General features: G+C 45.5%; 1 protein-coding gene and 1 long non-coding RNA gene across 7 annotated transcripts in view; one reads left to right on the top strand and one right to left on the bottom strand.

The window, feature by feature from the left end:
- Window positions 1–21,058, bottom strand: part of CDK8 (cyclin dependent kinase 8) — a 180,476-nt gene that overhangs the window by 64,153 nt on the left and 95,265 nt on the right. For 5 of the 6 annotated variants that reach the window (XM_075919243.1, XM_006138901.4, XM_006138900.4 and 2 more), the window contains one exon: window positions 2,393–2,503. In XM_075919243.1, coding sequence (XP_075775358.1) covers window positions 2,393–2,503 — 111 coding nt within the window. Of the gene's footprint in view, window positions 1–2,392; window positions 2,504–3,179; window positions 3,379–21,058 lie in introns of those variants that run through there. The other variant, XM_075919244.1, reaches the window with a different exon arrangement.
- Window positions 389–19,143, top strand: LOC142826535 (uncharacterized). Its single transcript, XR_012900731.1, has 3 exons — window positions 389–496; window positions 16,907–16,991; window positions 18,979–19,143. It is a non-coding gene; the product is annotated as an uncharacterized LOC142826535 (long non-coding RNA).

A 21,058-nucleotide genomic window follows, 5' to 3' on the forward strand; every position in this document is an offset into this window, starting at 1 on the left:
ACCAGGAGATACATGTGTATGTGTGTGCAGCTGTTTGCTTCCACCCTTCTGAAAAAGCAAACCCTAAAATTAATAAATTGGGAGAAACCATGAGCATTGTCAGGTTCAAAATCCATCCATCCATCCATCTAAAGTTAATAATCATTTTGTAAGTCATAGGTAGTCAGTGTTTATCATGGCTTTGACTATATGCCTATCCAAAACCAGCAAGTCCAACAGGACTTCTAGACTATGATGTTTGAAGATTCAGTGCTACCACCTTCAACAGAAGATGCTGTGTCATGGTATTAGCTATCTCTATTTCCTCCCTTCTACAAATACCTTAGAGGCAGGGATTACCTTTGTTATGTGTTTGTATAGCACTACCACATCTATGTCTGGTTTTCCTCAGGGCAAAACTATGATACAGCCTGACTGTTTTCATTCAGATATGGTCATCATTCAGAAGATGAGACCGGGAATTCAGATATTGACACAAAATGCAAGAGACCTAAAGGTAGGTGTTGTTTCTGTGCTGCTGACATTCCCTAGGTATATTTGTCCATCACAATGCTCTGAGCTAATTCAGTACTTTATGGGGATTTTAAAAAATGCCCACCTTTTCTATACTTCAAAATTATAACAGTTACTCAAGTTGTCCTAACAGCTATATCATTTCATGAACATGGGCAAAACACGAAAAAGGTGACACATTAGCCTCACGATCTCCACATTCCACAACACAGCAGTCTTTAAGATAAATACCATGATTACAGCCACTTTTATACCAGTAAAAGGTAAGCCTAAAAGCTTTAAATGTTAGTACCAGCAAGATAACAAATACTAACCTGGAAGAAAACATCAGTGTCAAGTTACAATTAAAGATGGTTTCTCTTTGCACTAGTCCTTAGTCATATTCTATTAAACTATTCCTAATTATAAGGCACACATTATACATTTTAGATTAAAAATGGACTTCCTTCCAAGATATACCTGTTCTTATCTCACTGTCCATTATAAGTTACAGATGGCAGAAATGCTAAAAATCATGAAAAGAGTTATGGAAATCTTTATATATGTTCATAAGTAAATCCCATCTTATTTCTAACTTCAATATTTTCATTGTGTCCCTCCTTTAATTCATATCAAAGCAGGTCAAAGATTTGAAAGCTATGCTCAGAATCTAAAACAAAATAGATTGTGTCCTTAAAATTAAAGCTTCAGTAAACTTAAGCTGAATGATGGTGTTTTGGGTACAGGCTGGACCTCCCAAAACCAGGATTCTCAGGTCTGGCAACATCCAATGTTCTGGTAGGACCATGGATATTCCTAGACCAGGGAGTTCTGGTCGTGAGCCCCAGTGGCTCAAAGGCTAGTGGCTCGGAGCCCGGCAGAGCTGGGACTGGGACCAGAGCCCCAGTAGTGCAGTTGGGGCTGCAGCAGCCCCGATAACGGGGCCGAGGCCAGGATCGCAGCAGCCCCTATAGCGGGGCCACCGCAGACTGCCGGGGCCGCAGCAGCATGGCAGCCCAGCAGGGAGAAGGGAGGGCTGGGGCCAACAATGGGGAGGGGCCATGGGCTGGTGGGCCAGTAGCAGGGGACCTCCCTTATTCCAGCAAACTCTCGTTCAGAACCGGTCAGGTTCTGAGGGTGCTATACCAGAGAAGTCCAATCTGTACTTTTTTTTTTAAACCAACATTACAGCTAAATTTTCCAGTTGACATGAAAAGAACAGGGGAGCATCGCATTTCTGTTGGCATTACTATTTTATTTTCTCTGGTTGCAGTACATTTATATTTAAAAAAAATAATAATTCACAACTAGAAAGGCAAGGTATTTTACAGAAAATGAAGCCCTAGAGGGAGAAAATGGGATCCATGGGAAGACCTGAACTCTGAAATCAATCAATAAACTTTTGATGTCTGAACATTTTGATTGATTCTATATGGTTTATTCACAGGTCAGATATAATTTAAGTTAGCATGAAGAATGTTCTAAGTTACCCTATTCAGGCAGTACACCACTTCACTACTGATCTCAGCTTGAGATACATCCTGTACCCCAGAGCTTTCCTTATTTTCTAAAGGATGTCAAGCAGTATTTTCTGATAAAAACTAAAGCAATCAAACTAAAATACTGAAGCTCTTAATAAAATAATGATTAGAAAGATATGCACTATATTTGAACAACTGTTACAGTAATTAAATTTGTAGGTATCAATGCAGAATTCAAGTCTAAATCCTATTTCAGAAAATAAAGATTAACAATGTAGCAAACATTATGTGAAGTATCAGACATCTTTCCCCCTTCCCCCAGAGGTCGTTTATCAGTTATGGTACAGTTATATTATTTATCAGTTTCTGTGTTCCTTACTGAAACCCCAAACTCATTATCTACAAGCAAGTCACCTTACCCAGAGGTCATGTTCAGCATAGTCAAAGAGAAGCCACACTTTCCTGTCAGCATGAGACAGAAACACCTTTTGCAAAGAAATGACGTTTGGATGCTTGAGCTCTCGCAGCAGCTGCAAAACAAAGAAAATCCATTACAAAACACCTATGCCACCAGAGACCACAAAAGAGTAATAGGGTGTGTGTGGGGGGTGGGGATTGACCACATAATGTATTTACAATTTAAGACCCTGTAAAGAAACCTATTACAACAAATCTGTGAGGCCTTTAAGCCATAGAAAAACAGCATATATTACACTTCGTTTATTTTTCTACTAAAGGAATTAGTTACGAACTTGAAATCAGATTGAAACTGGGTCACACATCTCCCTTAAAATAGGGACAACTATATCCTAAGTATAATTTTTCAGCACTTATCTCAATTAAACAGTGAAGTTACTTAATTGAAACTTTAATTACTTTTTTTTGCACAAGATCAACACTGTTCTTTACAAATCAGAGAGGTAGTTATGTTAGTCTGTAACTGGAAAAAACTTAAACAACAAATAGACATGCAGCACTTTAGAGACTAACATTCTAAGAGACTGGACAGTCTCTACGAGAAAGAATTAATGGACACAAATCAGATTTCTGCAAAGGCAACACACAGAAACCTGTTGGGAAACATTTTAACTTGCCCGGGCACTCATTAATGGATCTTAAGTCATTGTATTATTTCAATCCAATTTCAAAAGCCAACATGACAGGGAAGCTACAGAATTTAATTTAATTATCAAGTTTGATACCTACCACAGAAGTCTAAACAAAGACACTGGCTGGATGGCCCACTAAATTACATATCCTAATGGCCAGAGCTCGCCGAACTGCGGCGAGCCCTGCTCGCCAGCTGCGCTGTCAAGCATTCTGTGCATGTGCAGATCGCCCGAACCCTGCTCTTCCGGGATGTAATCTACTCGTCACAGGCGAGTAGATTACATAGATTGTCGAGCCCTGCTAATGACATAACCAAAAAAAGGGTACCAAGTGCTCTTATCTGATTAATTTAGCATGGACACTGTAATTGACAATTTCTTTCCCTTTTTTTTTCCTTTTCTTCCCCCCCCCTCATCTTCTCTCTGCTATTTATTTGAAAACTGGACCCCTTAAACTCCATTCATCTGAAGAAGTGGGTTGTGCCCATGAAAGCTCTATTTGTTTAAGTTTTCCCTTTACAACTATGTAAGCTAACAGTTTACTTTATCAAATTCTCACTCCCCACCAGTTCTTGTACTTGATAAAAGTTTTTATGATTTCCCACTTCCTTCCTCACCAACACCTAATGACCTCAAATCCCTGCATCCTGATCACTACTCATACAGTCATTAAAGGATTGGGCTCCTTTAGAACTTGTCAATAATAAAGCAACTGGAAAGATTAAGTGAAAAAAAGTATGAGAGCTACATCTACAGGACCAGGGCACTAAACACAATAAGCCTGGTGTGTGTCTATTGTTCATGTCAACAATTCCACAATAAAGGCACATTCAAAATTCATATAAGAACATAAGAATGGCCATAGTGGGTCAGACCAAACATCCATCAAGAGCAGTACCCTGTCTGCCGACAGTGGCCAATGCCAGGTGTCCCAGAGGGAGTGAATTGAACAGGTAATGATTAAGCGATGATGGCATATAGTTTGTAAAGACATTTCTTTACAATATTTTGCTCTAATGTTTCTTTAAGAAGTGTTGCTTATGATTAAGGTTAAAATTTTGTCATGGTTATTTTTAGTAAAAGTGATGGACAGGCCACTGCTATAGGAAGGGGGCACAAAGCCAGCTGCACAGCTGTGGGGGCGCACAGTCCCAGCTCCAGTCGAAGCAATGGGCACAAAGACCTAGCTCTAACTACTGCCATAAAGGGCGGGGAGATGCATGGCCCTCCCTCTGCCCCCATTACTGACAGCTGACACCACAGAAATCCAATAAAGTCATGGAATCTGGGACCACATTGTATCATTAAGAAAACAGAACATACAGACATTTTGTCAACTTACGGGCTGCAAATGGAATACTTAGTCATGGCCTGTCTTATTAATAATGTTAAATATATGCTGAAAATGAAATCTAAGAGGTCTCATTACAAGATAATTCATTAAGTCTGCTAAAGAAGATTACATTTTAAAAAAACTCTAACATCTGGCTAGTTTAACAAACGTAAGAACAGTTAATAAATAGTATTTGAATATAAACTGTGGAATAAACAGATTAACATTTTCTATTTCTAAAATGAACCTGCTTTCAATAAATTGTTTTCCCTCCAAGTGGGAGTTCAAAGAAAAATATTTAGATGTAACTACAAATACACTGCTTAAGTAAGAGAAAATTATAGCTTATGCCAGCCAGCTCCATTCCACTTTATCAATTCTTTATTAGTTAAGTACAATGACAATTCTAGCTCTCAGTGAAATGGTGATAGAAGAATGAATGTTTGAATACATTTCTGTACGCGGCACGGACTAGGTAGTTCGGACTAGGCTTCCTATTCCGAACTACCGTTACTCCTCGTGAAACGAGGAGTAACGGTAGTTCGGAATAGGAAGCCTAGTCCGAACTACCTAGTCCGTGCCGCGTGTAGCCGTGCGGCACAGAGTCCGCACTAGCGGACATTTAAAAATGGCGGCGCCCAGCAAAATGCAAATGAAGCCCGGGAAATTCAAATCCCGGGCTTCATTTGCAACTCCGGTTGCCTACATTACCACCCTAGTTCGAACTAGGGTGGTAGTGTAGACATACCCTTAGATTTCATTCTAGGTGTGTGCATGCCCACATGCAGTTGTTAGAGACTTTTGTTTTAGAGGTACCCGTAGGGTTGTATGCAAGCACTCTAGAAGCAGGCAGGGGGGCCAAAAGAGACAACTGTGTCAGGGCCTGGCAGTCAGCGCCCCCGGGCCCTTTAAATTGTCACTGGAATGCCATGACGTGCACTTTCTATGGCTTTGAGGGTGGGGGAGAGAGAGGTATGACTGCTGCACTCTGTCACACTCCTTCCACCCAAGGCACCGCCCCTTCCAAGAGCATGGAATGACCCCCCGACCTTTCTCAGGAGCCCGCACAGGCTGTCGAGACTTGAACAGGAGCTGCTGGCCCTATGCCCTCTCAGTTCCTTGTGCCCACAACTCTGAAAGAAGGGTATAAAGACAGATATTAAAGGTAGGTAATCAGGTTTTATTTTTCCTTTTTCAAGTTTTTGTTCATGTCTATTCTATTATGGGTGACCCACAAGCAGTTATCTCTGTAGATGGGCTTAGACTTCAACACATGCATCTTATAACACTATTCTACCAATGGCAGCTTTGTCTCAGGCTTCCTGCATAAGCACATAGTGAGACTTCAATGTGGGAAAGGAGGTCCAGATGATGGCCCTGCAGATATCTGGAATTCACATATGAACCACAAATGCTGACACCGAGACTTTGTAGTTGAGCATGCAGTTACAATTGATGGTGAAGGCACCTGCACCTGACGGCAGCAAAATCAGATGCATGCAGTGATCCAAGATGAGATTCTCATGTAGAACTAACAGTGTAGCCATGAATGACCCTGAGTGGGTAACTGCAGATTTTACAGTGCTGGGAAGAAGGATCAAGGAGTTTGAAGTGCAAATGCTGTTCTCATCCATCCTCCCTGTTGAAGGAAAAAGTCCAGGTAGGGATTGTCAAATCTTTGCAGTAAATGCATGATTGCGCAGGTGGTGTTGGAGAGAGGGCTTTGGTTTCTTCGACCATGGGATGCTGTTCCAGGAGCAGGGACTGCTAGGAAGAGATAGGATCCACCTAACGAAGAGAGGGAAGAGCATCTTCGCAGGCAGGCTCACAAATCTAATGAGGAGGGCTTTAAACTAGGTTCGTTAGGGGACAGTGATCTAAACCCTGAGGTAAGTCATGAAGTGGAATACCAGGAAGAAATACACGGAGGAAGGAGCAACAAAGGAGAACCCCTGATCTAAATGGAGAAGGTAGGGCAAGCCATTAGTTATCTAAGGTGTCAATACATGAATGCAAGAAGCCTGGGAAACAAACAGGAAGAATTAGAAGCCCTGGCCCAGTCAAAGAGCTATGAGGTGATTGGGATAATGGAGATTGGTGTGATGACTCACGTGACTGGGGCACTGTCATGGAAGGATATAAACTGTTCAGAAAGGACAAGCAGGGGGGAAAGGAGGAGGAGCTGCACTGTAAGTAGGAGAGCAGTATGATTGTTTAGAGCTCCAGTATACAGAAGGGCTGTGTCTACACTGGCATGAATTTCCGGAAATGCTTAAAACGGAATACTATTCTGTTTTCAGTTTTTCCGGAAAAGGAGCATCTACATTGGCAGGCTGCTTTTCCGGAAAAGCCCTTTTTCCGGAAAAGCGTCTGTGGCCAATGTAGACGCGCTTTTCCGGAAAAGAGCCCCGATCGCCATTTTCGCGATCAGGGCTTTTTTCCAGAAAAGACTACTGGGCTGTCTACACTGGCCCTTTTCCGGAACAGTGTTCCAGAATAAGGACTTATGCCTGAGTGGGAGCTGAATAGTTTTTCCAGAAAAGCGGCTGATTTTGTACAGTAGAGCATCGTTGCTTTTCTGGAAATTCAAGGGCCAGTGTAGACAGTTCGCAGCTTATTCCGGAAAAGCGGCTGATTTTCCGGAATAAGTGGCCCAGGGTAGACACAGCCAAGGAGAAAAGCCTGCTGAGAGTCTTTGGGTTAAGCTTAGAGTCAGGAGCAACAGAGTTATGGTTGGTGTCTGCTTCAGACATCCAGATCAGGTGGGTGAGGTAGATGAGGCTTTTTTCAGACAACTAAGAAAAGCTTCTAGATCACAGGCCCTGTTTCTCATGGGGGCCTTTAATCACCCTGCCATCTGCTTGGAGCCCAATACTTGCCAACAAGTTAAGGAAATATGGATTGGATAAATGGATTATAAGGTGGCTAGAATGTCGGGCTCAACAGGTAGTGATGTCTGGTTGGTGGTCAGTTTCAAGTGGAGTGTCCCAAGGATAGGTTCTAAGGCCGGTTTGTTCAATATCTTTATCAATGGATGAGGGGATGGATTGCACCCTAAGCAAGTTTGCGGATTACACTAAACTAGGGGGAGAGGTACTGATGGAGCTGACTGAGGAAAAGATGGGAGAGACCTTAAGAGTTGACTTGGGCACCACTCTAAAGCACACTCTCAAAACACGTTTCTGGCCCCATGGCATTTTGCCAGTCCAGGTTGTGCAGGTCAATAGGAGGAGGAAGGGGACTGAAACTAGTGTCCCTTCCCCTGGCAGATCCCTGCTGAAGCTGCCAAGTCCTTGCAGAGGGACAACCAGAACTGCTTCCTCATCAGCTGAGGTGTATACAACCCCAGGGATGGAGGGCGGCCGGAGGATCCCTCATACCATGCAACCTTGCATACATTTGTTCTGCAGAGCCCAACTCTATCAAATGCGAGATCTTGTATCAAGGACTTCATCACCTGAGACAGGCCTGTGGTCAGAAGTGAAGAACTGCTCCTTATTCACAGCACTGACAAAACCGCCCTAACTAGCAAATCAGCCCTCTTCAAGGCTGAGAGAACACTGAGCTGCTGCTGTACCCTCTCTCAACATGGTGCCTTCAAATTTATGGAGAAAGGCCCAAAAGTCAAAGTTATATCTCCCCAAGACAGCATGATGGTTCATTACTCAGAATTGGAGACTAGCTGGGGAATAAATTTTCCTCCTGAAAAGGTCCAATCTCTTGGCTTCATTGTTTGGGGTAAACTTGCCTGTGCTTCTCATTGGCCACCAAAACAACCAATAACCCTGGGGGCAGGTGAGTGTGTAAATATTTGAACCTGTTGGTGAGGATGAAATACGCTCTCAGCCCTCTTGGAAGTAGATGGAACTGAGGATGTACTTTGCCAGAAGGCTTTGGCAAGCTTTAAGACCCCTTTGCATACCAGGAGCACAACACATGCTGGGTTGGATTCAATGACTGAAGATTGGCGAGAAGGGGTATTGGCATAACCAGTAAGTCGCAGGCATTTCAGTAAGGCCACTGCTCTGGCCACTAGCCCTTCTCCCAAGACAGCTTCACTGAAATGGATGCAGCCTGTAGAGCCTAATCATGGCAGTGCTGCTTCAAACTGAGAGGCTGAACTCCTCTGTGCTGGAGGAATCTACTCAAGTGACCATAGCAGGGCTATTGATGCCTTAATCTGGTGGCTAACTATCACGATGGGTGACAGGTGCACTGAGCAGTCATGCCAGTAATAAGGGGAATGGTGCAGTGTTGGAGAGTTTAGTCTATGCGACAGTGATCACTGGTGTAAAGAGGGTCAGTGTGAAGGTGATTGGTACTGACCATACAGTAACCAACATTCCCTCTGGGCTTGTCTCGACACAAGGGCATAGACTGGTAGCACAGTGCCAGTCATCTGTGGTGGTGAACCAGTGACCTGGGCTGAGAGAGACACCAGGGGCACGGCAACAAAAAGCTCTGCCTCTGCTCCAGAGACTGGCAGCATTAATTCACCTTCTAGGAGGCTTTCATGGGTGGCTTGCCTTGTAGTTGCTGGGTTCATCACCACATGCAGTACCAGCTGAAGTGGAAAAGCACCAGGAAAGCATCAGTCTGGGTCTCTTACTTCTCCCTCGAGTTGATGGTAAGAGGTTCCCCCCCTCAGGGACATGTCCATTCCACCCCTGGCATGGGTGATTAGCCTAAATAGGCTCCTATATCAAATGCCCCTTTGTCTATCTTGCTCAGTGCCAGATCCCACTTCTTAGATGACTTTTTAGGCACTGAAAAAAGGAACTGGTGCTGAATAGAGCCCAATGCTGGGGGTGCACGATATATCAAGGCCAAAGTGCTAGGTGCTATGTCCAGACAGGCTGGCTCCAAGGCTGGGTGGACAGTGGCCTCCATGAGAGGGTCCTCAAATAAATATTGTGTTCTTGTGTCCTGGAATGAAAATTCTTACAGATGCAACAGTTTTCTTCGATGTGGGATTCCTCCAAACACCTCAGACAGCTGCTATGCAGGTTATTAACTAGGAATATGAAGATGCAGCCATTTACATGATTAACCAAGAAGCCTGGCTCATCAGTTAATCCTTATGGTTAAATACAGCCCCTTCTCCCATTTCTGCCTAACAAAAAGGCAGGGAGGTGGTATGCATGGGGAGCTAGCTCCCGCAGAACCACCTGGCCCCCTCCCCCTTGCACTGCTGCCTCAGAGAAGCGGGGGGGTGGGGAGGAGAGAGAAGGAGAAAGATGGGAGCCGGCTTCCCATGAGCACCAGCTCCCACCTGCTCCCCCCGTGTGTAAACATTTTAACATCCCTATTACTCACAGACATAGGCCTGTTACATCAGCACAGGGCTTACAAACTGGTGACTGGGGCATGTCTGGCCAGGGGCAAAGTCTCTGCCAGGACAGTGACTAGCTACAGCTGTTAGCAAGTAGCTGTTAAGTAATCTATAATGTACAAAACTGTTTACAGCTGGAACACTAAGTCAAAAGAGAAAGAAACCAACGACCACTTGCGAGGCAAGAGAAAGAGGGGCTCCACCCAAAAACCACAGGCAGTAAGAAGGAAGTGAGAGGGCATAGAGGTGGCAGTACCTGATATACTGATGCATGCACATTGCACTCAAAAGCACCACAGCCAATCTTATGGCTATTGCTAAGGAAAACGTCTCCAACAAATATGCATATGGGTGTATAAACACCTAGAAGGTAATCAACATGAGGAAGCAGATGAAGGGCTGTCCTCTGCTCAGTTGAAGGTCAGAACTCTGACCCCACCTCCTAGGGTTTCTGCTTTGGCGTCACCTACATGGAATGGACATGAGCGATCACTAGAAGAAAAAACAGTTACCTCCATACTGTTGCTCTTTGAGATGCGTTGCTCATGTCCATCTCACATAGGTGTGTGCATGCATGCATTGTTGGAAGATTTCCCCTTAGCAGTATCCTTTGAGCCAGCAGGGCAGCCCCCTGGAGTGGCTCCACTATATTGGCTAATATGTATCCTTGCTGGCTCTCCATCCCCACAGCTCCTTACCGGGCTACTCTGAAGAAGGGCATGTGGACAGGATTTGGAATGGACATGAGCAACACATCTCGAAGAACAACAGTTATGAAAGTAACAGTTTTTTCTTCAAGTCTCATGTCCATTCCATGTAGGTGACTCCAAAGCAGAAGCCCTAAGAGGCAGGGTCAGAGTTCTGATCTTCACCTGAGCGGAGGACAGCCCTACTCAGGGCTGCACCCTCCCTAGCATAATAGGCCAGTGCGTAATGATTGGGGAAAGCGTGGATCTGAGCCACGAAGACATTAGGATGCAGCCTGGGCCCTAGTAGAGTAAGCTGTTGAGAGGAGGAGCTAGCACCCTGGCCAGCTCATAACACTCCTTGATACAGGACATGATCCACGAGGAAATCTTCTGCGTGGAGATCAGCTGTCCCTTTAACCATACTGTGATTACTACAAACAGCTGAGGGGACTTACGGAAGGGTTTTGTCCTGTCTAAATAAAATGCTAAAGCTCTCCTAACATCTAGAGCATATAACGTGCTTCTTCGTTACCCGAAGCATGGGGCTTGGGGTAAAAAACTGGGAGGAAATGTCCTGGAGACATGGAAGTGAGACACCTCTTTTGGAAGAAAGGACAGGTGGGGGTGTAACTTGACCTTATCCTTAAAGAAAACGGTATAAGGAGGGTCCAAAGTGAGAGCCACCAGGAAAGACACCTTCTAGGTAAGGTGCAGCAGCAAACATGTCACTGGAGGTTCAAAGGGGAGCCCTGAAAGTTTGGTCAGAACCAGGTTACGGTCCCTCTGATGGACGGGTTGACAGACATACCGTCAAAGCCCATCCAATCCCTTCGGGAACCAATGGACCATTGGGTCTGCAAAGAGTGTCTTGCCTCGGGAGCCCAGGTGAAAGGCCGAGATGGCCGCTATGTGCGCCTTAATTAACAAGGTCCAGTAAGTAGTCCAGGACGAGCAGGACCTGGGCATCCACAGGTGAGACATCTTTCTGGGTAGCACAGATAGAGAAGCGCTTCCACTTAGCCAAGTAGGTGGCCCTAGTAAAAGGTTCCCTACTTCCTAAGAGCACTTCCTGTACCCGTTTTAAGCACTGCAGCTCCACTGCTGTCAGCCATGGAGCTTCCGGTCCATCAGGTGCAGGGACTGCAGATTCAGGTGGCAGAGCTTGTTGAAGTCCTGCATTATCACATTTGGCTTCAGTGGGAACTTAGAGGGACCTAGAGTCCATAACGGGCATGAAAAGGGCCTCGTCAAGCGAAGTGACAATGACCCCTTCATCTCCTCCACTACCGGGTCAGGGACCTGCCAGGGGGGCTGGGATGCTGCCCATAAGGCTGCTGTAGAGAACTGGGTGACAGACGGACCTCTCTCGGCCACATGCCCAGGCGAGGCTTGCCCTGAGGGAAGAAACTGTCCTGACATGGGGGAACGGGTGGATCAGTGGGGTAACCGATGGGGCAGCCCTGGGCCTAGAGAAAACCAACCCCAGCCTAAAAGGTTCCGCACTCTGGCTTTGGTGTTAGCCTCAGGGAGCCCAAAAAGGCCACTGAACTGGGGCATAGAGCTATGGGGGCCAAGAGTGTTGCACCCACAGTACCAGAGTAGGCTGTGTGCTGAAGGTGAGCCGACGTGCTGCAGTGCTGGGACCGGCGGCAGGAGTAAGATCAGTGCCACAGCCTTGATCTGGAACCCCACGAAGATCAAACCAATTCCGCCTCAGGGTCAGCTGAGCATTCAAACGTTGACTAGGGTGATGTGGTGGCAGTTGGTGAACTCTGGCACGGGGCATGCCGGACTATGGATTCAGGTTTCCCTCGGTGCCGAGGTGGAGCCAAGGCCGGAGGCGGTACTGGCCACTTGGTGTTACATCTGAGCAGAGCTCGACAAATAGTGTAATCTACTCGCCCAGGGCAAGTAGATTACACCCCGGAAGAGCTGGCCCGGAACGATCTGCGCATGCGCAGAGCGCAGAACTGCTTGGCAAGCCCTGCAGATGGGATCCGGCACCCAGGTCAGTACCGCATGAAGCCTCTGCGCCAGGACTGGTACCTGGGTTGAGGCAGAAGCCAAGGCTGATACCATCATAGGGGGCTGCACCACACCCTGCACCAAGGTCGAAAACGAAGGTGCCATGGTGGAACGGTGATGCCCTCTCATCTCCAAGGTCGAGGTTGAGGCCCAGTGCCGTTTGGAGTCGCACTCCTTAGCCAGACCCAGTGCCGAGGTCAGGGACAAGGTCAACTCAATCAGGTCCCTCGCCACCTCGAAGGCATCTGAAGTGGAAGGCTCCGGGAGGTCCACCATTGAATCAGGGTCTTGGTGTGGGCTGCAGTGGCATCAACCCAACCACGATGGTCTGGATGCCATGCTCACCGGTGCCCTGTGCCCCATTGAGGGCATACGGAGGGCACATGCCTTGAAGAAGACCTACCCCTGCTAGGTCTCCTCTTCTTCTGTGGCACTGGGGACTGAGACCGGTGCCAAGGCCTGCATGGCACTGGAGAGGCACGCGCAAGTGGCTAGATGCCTCCCACACTAAAGCTGGGGCTCTCTGGGCCACCGGTGCCAGATCAGATGCTGACTCCAGGCTGCCTCAGTGAGGATAATCTTGAGGCGAGACTCCCTTTCCTGTTTAGTGTGTGGTTTGAAGCTTTTGCAGTTCTTGCAAGCCTCAGACAAGTAGGCTTCGCAAAGACACTTGAAGCAGGCTCCATTGGCATCTCCACAGGGCATATGCTTCTGGCACTTCTAGCAGGGCTTGAAGCCTTGGGACTGGGCCAGATGTGATGGGGACTCAAAGTGAGCCCTCTTGGCTAAGACTACTTGCTAACTGCTACACTTAACTGCTCACAACTATTAAGAAACTAGATAAGAAACAATGAACTGTGAATTTAACAAGGAACTGAACAGCAAGAGAGAAATGCTAAGAGATGCTTGCAGAGCAAAAGCAAAGCACATTCCAATGACCAACAAGTGGTAAGAAGGAACTGAGGGAGCAGAGAGCCACTAGGAGTATATATTAGCAGATATAGCAACACCACTCCAGGGGGCTCCCCTGCTAGCCCAACGGAGACTGCTAAGGAGAAATCTTCCAACGACACATGCACACAGCGTGCACATACCTATATGAAATGGACATGAGCAATCAATCGAAGAAGAATCTCAACTTTCATTTTTAGACAAAAATTTCTAGTCCTAATGATGGTGGGAGGGAGGTAGAGATTTAAAACATTACATCTAAACACACAAACAAAAAGACAAAACCCTCCACAAAAATATGAGGGTTTTTAAATAAAAAAGGCTAATGATTTTTAAGTCTCTTTAAAAAATTCCACTTGAAGCTAGAAAAAAAATTCCACTTGAAGCTAGAAAAAAAAAACCTCTGCTCACTTTGACAAAAACAAATATTATAGCATCCTACCAACCCACAGACTTACTCTTGACCAACAATGGGAATAGAGAATGAGGGCGGTGGGAGGGGAACTATAGCCTCCTCCTTAACTCCCAGAATATGTACTGTTTGCATTAATAAATGAAACAGTTTGAAACAAACTTTATTTATCTTTATTAAAAAGTGGACAAATTTAGCCCTGGCACAAAACTACTCATTTAGAAGCATTATTTTTAAATACAACAAAGTTGACAATTACAATTACAGACAACAATTTTCATTCTGGTATACATTAAATTAACTCTTTGGCAACATGGATAAGCTGTGAGTGAGTTATGTTCTTGTATACTGTAAAATTATACACCAGTTGAGATGTGATTGTGCCATGATGGATTGAAACCATGTTTGTAATTTCAGCACTCACATTGTTTTAATTCACATACAGCACTGGTTGCCAGTACTATCAAAATATTTTTATCAACCTCACCACTTTGGAAAACAGATGACATTTAGCGTGGCTGAGCAAACATTTTTGAATTGACTTCAAACAGTTTGCAATAGATAAAGCTGAGTAATCAGCAGATTCTACTTGAAATCAGAACCAAACAACAACTTGCACCTGCATTTTTCCTGTTTCTAGTTATGAGAGTTTCAAGGCTGAATAACTTTGTAGTTTCTGTTCAAATCCTGTTTGAATGCTGGACACTGTACAGTTAATTATTAAAGCAGATTTTCATCTAAAAATACATTTGCTGTATATGGATACCTGAGGTCACCTGTCCCTAGTTGTATTTCTTTCAGAACTTCTTTTTCTTGGAAACTCAGGCATGTCGACTATCTTTAAACTTTTCCCAGAATAAGCGGTGGCTTTCATCCAATTGGAGGGACTGCAGTGATCATCATTTTCATAAGAAATTCACCTTCAGCTGCTGAAATGACTCACCCTGAAGACTGGACAGGTTATCTACCATATTTAGGATTTTCCAACTTAGCACAACAACCAGGGCATTAAAAAACTTGCCCATTTTAGTTGCAATACCACCAATTTGAGTTCCACTTTCAGGATTCATTGTATCCTTTCTAACTTCCTAAGCTGCAAACAGTGCAAGATAGTTCTCAGAAATTGAATCCAGTGCTACTGCACTGAGTCCCTCTTGTTGGACAGAGGTCATGGATGCCTGGTAATGTATTTAAAAATTCATGTTTGAGGTTCTCAAACACAAACCTCATCCAGATGAGATACTAAGTTTTATGATTCCATAAACAAATATACCAGTATCTTTTCTGTTCGTACTATTTTTAACTTTCCTGGGTATACCAACTTCAAGGCATGTGTGTATTAGATCACATGTGTACTAAACTGTGTGTACTAAATCAAAGTTCATTTTTTACACAGAAAATCTGTAATTTTTTTTAAAAAACAAACTATAAATTTTATAGAATCCCTCAGACACTTGTGCTCATTTTGTACCAATTAATATTTTTTATGTTGGGTTGAACTGACTCAGCAGCAGGTGTTTCTCCACATGTAAAAACAAAGCAATGAAGTAAATGATTACAACCATCAATGTGAATCCAAATTCAGATAAATATGAAATTGTCAATTGGAATAAAAAAAACCTTTCAAAGTTTGTTACAAGTTTGGGGTACTGATGTTTCTGCACCAGCAAAAACATGCACACATCTTCTGAAGAAAACAAACATTTGAAATGTTTATCAGATAAAAGCTCAATCAGTTTATCTTAAAGGCTTCTTGTAAGTTCAGCAGACTTGACTACTCTTTTGTCGAACAGATTCATTATCCACATCTTGCCAAGTTAGTCATCAGGTGGGAAGTAATCCTGGAGCTGCTTTTTAAATTCAAGTACATGTTCAGTCATAATGTTTAATTGTTTCACACTTGCCAAGAGCAATCAATTCCAGACCTTGCAACTCAGAGGTGATAGCTTGAAGTTTCCACTCTATAAGCTGAGCAGACCAGGCTCCAAGCTTATTTACACAGATTCTAACTTTGCCTCCCAATACAATTATATTTGTGTGTCAAACTCTTCAGTTGGCTTACAGAATAAGAAATCATAATGGATTGCTGAATGATTTAGCAAAAGATGAGTCCCGATCCTGTAGGAACATAAGTAGTTAATCTTGCAATTAAAAAAGTTTGTTCAACACTTGCATATTTTCTTCAACGGCAGTCTGAACTGTATCAAACAAAAGCTAAGACATGCACTGAGCCTGAAACATCTGTTGATTCATCAGGCAGGAACTCACACCATTTTAACTTTTTCCCCCCAACTACTCACTAATGTCATCAGCCATTTCATTTAATATATCTCAAATTTATCATTTAATAAAGGAATAGCTTTAAGCTTATTTGCCTCTTCAAAGACAAGGTTGCTCATAATCATATCTAATGCTACAGGAACTATTAGATTCTCAGCTACTGAATGTGCCTTGCATGTTTGGGCAATATGAAGTGACAAAATATGAAGCTTCAAAAGCATTCCTACTGATATTACTTGTATCTGACATCAGTGTTTGCTGGCTACTCAAGCTATTCAATTTTCTCTTACAGAACTTAAGAGGCTTGTTCTCTAACTGAATGTTTACTTTCCAAATGCCAAATTAATTTTGAAGATTTCATGCTTTCAGCACTTTGCGCTTTAAACACACACAGGTTTATTTTCAGCCACTGTAAAACCATACATTAAATAGCTGCAATCATATTTCCTGCACTTCACCTTCTGCATTCTGTGAAGAAATTGGTTGAGTGCTTTAGAAAAATGTATCCTTTGCACAAGATGACGTCACTGAAAAGTGTGCATACACTATTTGCTAGCCATGAAGACCACCACCACTCTCTGGACAGGAAGCAACAGCGAAGTTACATTGTTGCATGAAGCCTGCTACTAATGATGACAGCATATTTTGGGGGGGGGGGGGTGAAAAATCTCTCCACTGAAGTATAGGAACTGAATTTACTCAATATATTTGCATAGATTTGAAATATTAGCTAATTAATGCTGCTGGGACAGTATTATTCACAATTTACTTATCTCTATATATAACAAAAATTTCCTTGCAGGACAACAGAATCAAGTCATCACGTCACCGTCGGGTGCGGGGGAGGCAAGATTGACAGATTTCTCCCAATGACACTGGGATGCTGGGTGAGGAAGCAGCAGCGAGGGGGGCCCTGGGCTCAGTTCGCGATGGCCTGTTACTATGAGCACCAGCAGGAGTGCACAGCGCCCTGCTACTCGGGGAGCCAAGGAAGCTTGGAGAGCTACAAAGAGGAGGGGAAACCCCCTCACACATCGCCCTGCTGAGCAGCGGGAAAAGCCTCCAAAGTGTGTCATTGCACTATTGTACCCCCAGCTGGGAAAGGGGCAAGGGAAATGGCAGTATGTTGGGATCTTTGGGGCTTTCAGTGCTGGCACTCCAGCCTCCTTCTCCCCCCACCCAGGCTGAAGTGCCAGCATTGGCTTCCTGCAGGGTGAGGGAAGCAAAGCCCAGAGAGGCCCCCTGCTTACTACCACTTTCCTTGCCTCTCCCCTGGCTGGAGCAACAGCAGCACAGGAACATACTTCAAGAAGGCTTTTCCTGCTGCTGGGCAGAGTGGTGAGTCAGGAGGGTGGGGAGTGGGGGTCTCAGCTTGGTGGGGGGGAGGGGGGAGGCTGGCGCGCCGGCCCACCCCCAGCCCCCCAGTCACCGCCCTGCCAAGATCCCGCACCCCCAACCCCCTCACACACTGACCCACCAAGACCCCACACCCCTGCTCCATCGCTCACTCCCCCCAAGCTGAGACCCTGCACCCCCACCCTGCTCGATCACCACCCCGCCAAGAACCCTCACATCCTCCAACCCCCTCAGTCATTGCCCTGCCAGGACCCCACACTTCTAAGCCCCCTCACATGTCCCCGCCATCGAGATCCTGCACTCCCAAGCCTGCTCCTACAACCCTCCTCCCTGTCCATACACCTAACCCCAGAATGCTCCTCCTCCCTCCCTCCTCGCCCCTCAGCCAGACACTTACCCCCAGCGTGCTCCTGCCCCCTCCCTTGCTCTTGCCCCCACAGAGAGAGGGGGGCTGGCTAGCATAACTCTCACTCTCCCTGGCCATGAAAGCTGCTAGAGAGGGTTGGTAAGCACAGCGAGCAGGGTGCACAGTCCCCTAGTTCAGTCAATTTTTCCCAGTCTTAGTGTGGGGCAGGTCACAATTTTTTTTAAGTCCAAATGGGGTCAGCAGCATCATCATAGCATTGTCTGCAACTGCTGATGCTCAGATTTGTATGCTATAATACATTGGTCACCAACCAGTGGATCGGGATCTACTGGTAGATCTTGGAGCCTTTGACAGGTGATCTTGCTGGGTGTGGCCAAGGGGCTATCAAGTGCCAGCACTTCAGCTGCCCCTTCCTCCACTGCTGCTCACCTCCTGCCTTTTGCCTTGGAGCTGCCCCTCCTTGGGAGCCTCCTGCTTGCAGTTCAGAGCAAGGAAGGGAGAGAGGAGGGGGCGCTGATGTCAGGATGCCCCCTCTCACTCTCTATTCTATGTTCACAGAATGGAGGCCGGGGGCACATCAGGGCTTGGGATGGAAGGAATTTACTGGCTGCTTTGGAGAGTGGTACAGTGCCAGGGCATGGATGAGCCTGTGTTAACCCCACTGCACCACCACATAGGAGCCACCTGAGGTAAGCAGTGCCCAGCTGAAGCCAGCACCAATCCCCTCCCCCAGTCATGAACCTCCTCTTGCACCCCAAGACCCTGTCCTAGCCCTGGGCCCCCTGAACCCAAACTCCCTTACAGAGCCTGTACCCTGCCCCCCCCCCACTGCACACCAACCCCTGCTCTAGGCTCAGCTCACAGTCCCCCTCACACTCCAAATTCCCAAGACCAGAGCCTGTGCCCAAACCCTCTGCCCCAGCCTGGTGAAAGAAAGGAAGGGAGGATGGGGGGGGAGAGGGAGAGGGAGGAAGGATGGAGTGAGCAGGGATGGGGTCTCGGAGAAGGGGCACAAAGGAAGCGGGGTCAGGGTATTTGGGTTTGAGGTAGATCCTGGACTGCACACAAATTAAAAAAGTGATCTTGTGCTGAAAAAGGTTGGAGACCACTGCTACAATATATCTGATATTATTTCCTCCACTGATGTACAGGTAATATTGTCCAATTCAGTGACCTCTTCATGAACTTCCACATTATCATCCACATACTGCAGGCAAAACAGATTTCTCCAACAAAAAGCAAGTGTTGTTTCTTCAAGCATAATTCACTCTCAGAAATTCACTCTCCAGAAATTCTCGAGACATATCCCTCACTATTTTAAGAACCATAATATCAATAACCTTATTTTGAATAACTGAACTTGTTTTGACTCTTTCAGCCACCTGTAAATATCAAGATCATATTCTGCTTGCAAAAAAAGCAGCTGAATGAAGTTGCAGTCAGTATAACTGTCTTGCATATACAAGTCTTTGTCGGGCAAGGGAGTGTATATTTTAAATATTCCAGGCAGCTTACAAAATTTTTTAAAACACAATATAAATATTTAAAATTTAAAATACGAGACCCCAGAGGGACATAAAACCTAAGACATCTTGAGAGGAGGAACCCCCCCCCCCCCCCCAATGAGAGCAGGAGTAAAAAGGGCAGCTTTAGCGTGATGCTGAAACAATGCTAAGGTTGGCATCATGCAAACATCCTGGGGAAGAGAATTCCACAGCCTGGGAGCAAAAGCTGAGAAGGCCCTATTCCACATAGATGTTAATCTTATCTCCATAAGTGGGGGAAACACTGAGCAGAGCCTCCCAAGAGGACCTCAATCCCCGGGCAGGTTCATATGAGAGAAGACCCCAGATACCCCAGACTCAACCCATTCAGGGCTTTATAGATCATAACCAAGACCTTAAATTGTGCCCAAAAACATACCGAAGCCAGTGCAGCTGGCCAGAGCACTGTCATAATGTCCTCCATATAATGAGTATTAATTAAAACTCGAGCAGCCACATTCTGGACCAGTTGAAGTTTCCAAAGACTCTTTAGAGGCAACCCCACAAAGCACATTACAGGCAGTCCCCGGGTTATGTACAAGATAGGGACTGTAGGTTTGTTCTTAAGTTGAATTTGTATTTAAGTTGGAACTGGCGTCCAGATTCAGCCGCTGTTGAAACTGACCAGCGGCTGACTACAGGAAGCCCGAGGCAGAGCAGTTCTGCCTTGGGCTTCCTGTAGTCAGCCACTGGTCAGTTTCAGCAGCAGCTGACTTGGGGACGCCTGGGGCAGAGCAGCTGGGGTGCTGCTGGGTTGGTCCAGTAGTGCCCAGGAGCGGCGCTGCAGGACCAACCTGGCAGCACTCCAGCTGCTCTACCCCAGGCGTCAGCGAGAAAAGCCTGGTCTGCTGGGGGGGGGGGGGGGGGGGGGGGGTAACCAGTATGGAACATTACCAAGGTAAGGACCAGTGACAATTGTCCTGGTTCTGGGACAGGGGTCTGTTCAGGGCATGATGCACAATTGGGAGGCTTTATTTTGTTCTTAAAGACCTGGTTGATGATATCTAAATGAGGGAAAGTTAGCAATGGCCATTGTTCAACAAATGACAACCATGCCTCAGGGGTTACCTTTGTTTGGGCTTTAAGTGGTAAGCCCCAGTAGGAGTCAGTAGGTCCAACTTCAGTGGCCTGATATCAGTGTTTAGCTTCTTTCCCACAAAATTCTATACAAACTTTAACTCAGAGGACTGTGTAGTCTTTGTCCTCCTAGTGTTCATGTTGTTACAATAAACAAAATGATTCTGTGTGAATGAGGGGCGGCCCAAGGCCGTGTATTCTCATTGCTATTAGCTCGTATACTATTTAGTATACGGGGTGACCGGATGAAATCTACTCACCACGGGCGAGTAGATATAGCAATTTGTCGAGCCCTGTTCATTAGTATCTTCCTGTTTTCTTTTTTTCTTCTGAAAATGTTGGTAATAAGCTAAGTTCTTTGTGGTTGTTTGAAAAATACACTGGCTTTGTGGTAACAAGAAGCAGCTTGGTGCCTCTTAAATTTTACTTGTCTTTTTATTAAGAAAATCCAGACTGTATGAAAGCTTCACCTATGTACTTAGTCAAAAGCAGTTTGTGCCTAAAAACTGTACAACAGGAGAAACAAAGTATGCTGTCTCTAGCTTCAGAATAACAGCCACTGGAAATCATCAAAACTAGATCAGCAGAAAAAACAGGGAAAGACCTAAGA

Source organism: Pelodiscus sinensis, chromosome 1 (assembly GCF_049634645.1).
Source record: "Pelodiscus sinensis isolate JC-2024 chromosome 1, ASM4963464v1, whole genome shotgun sequence".
Lineage (NCBI taxonomy): Eukaryota > Metazoa > Chordata > Testudines > Trionychidae > Pelodiscus > Pelodiscus sinensis.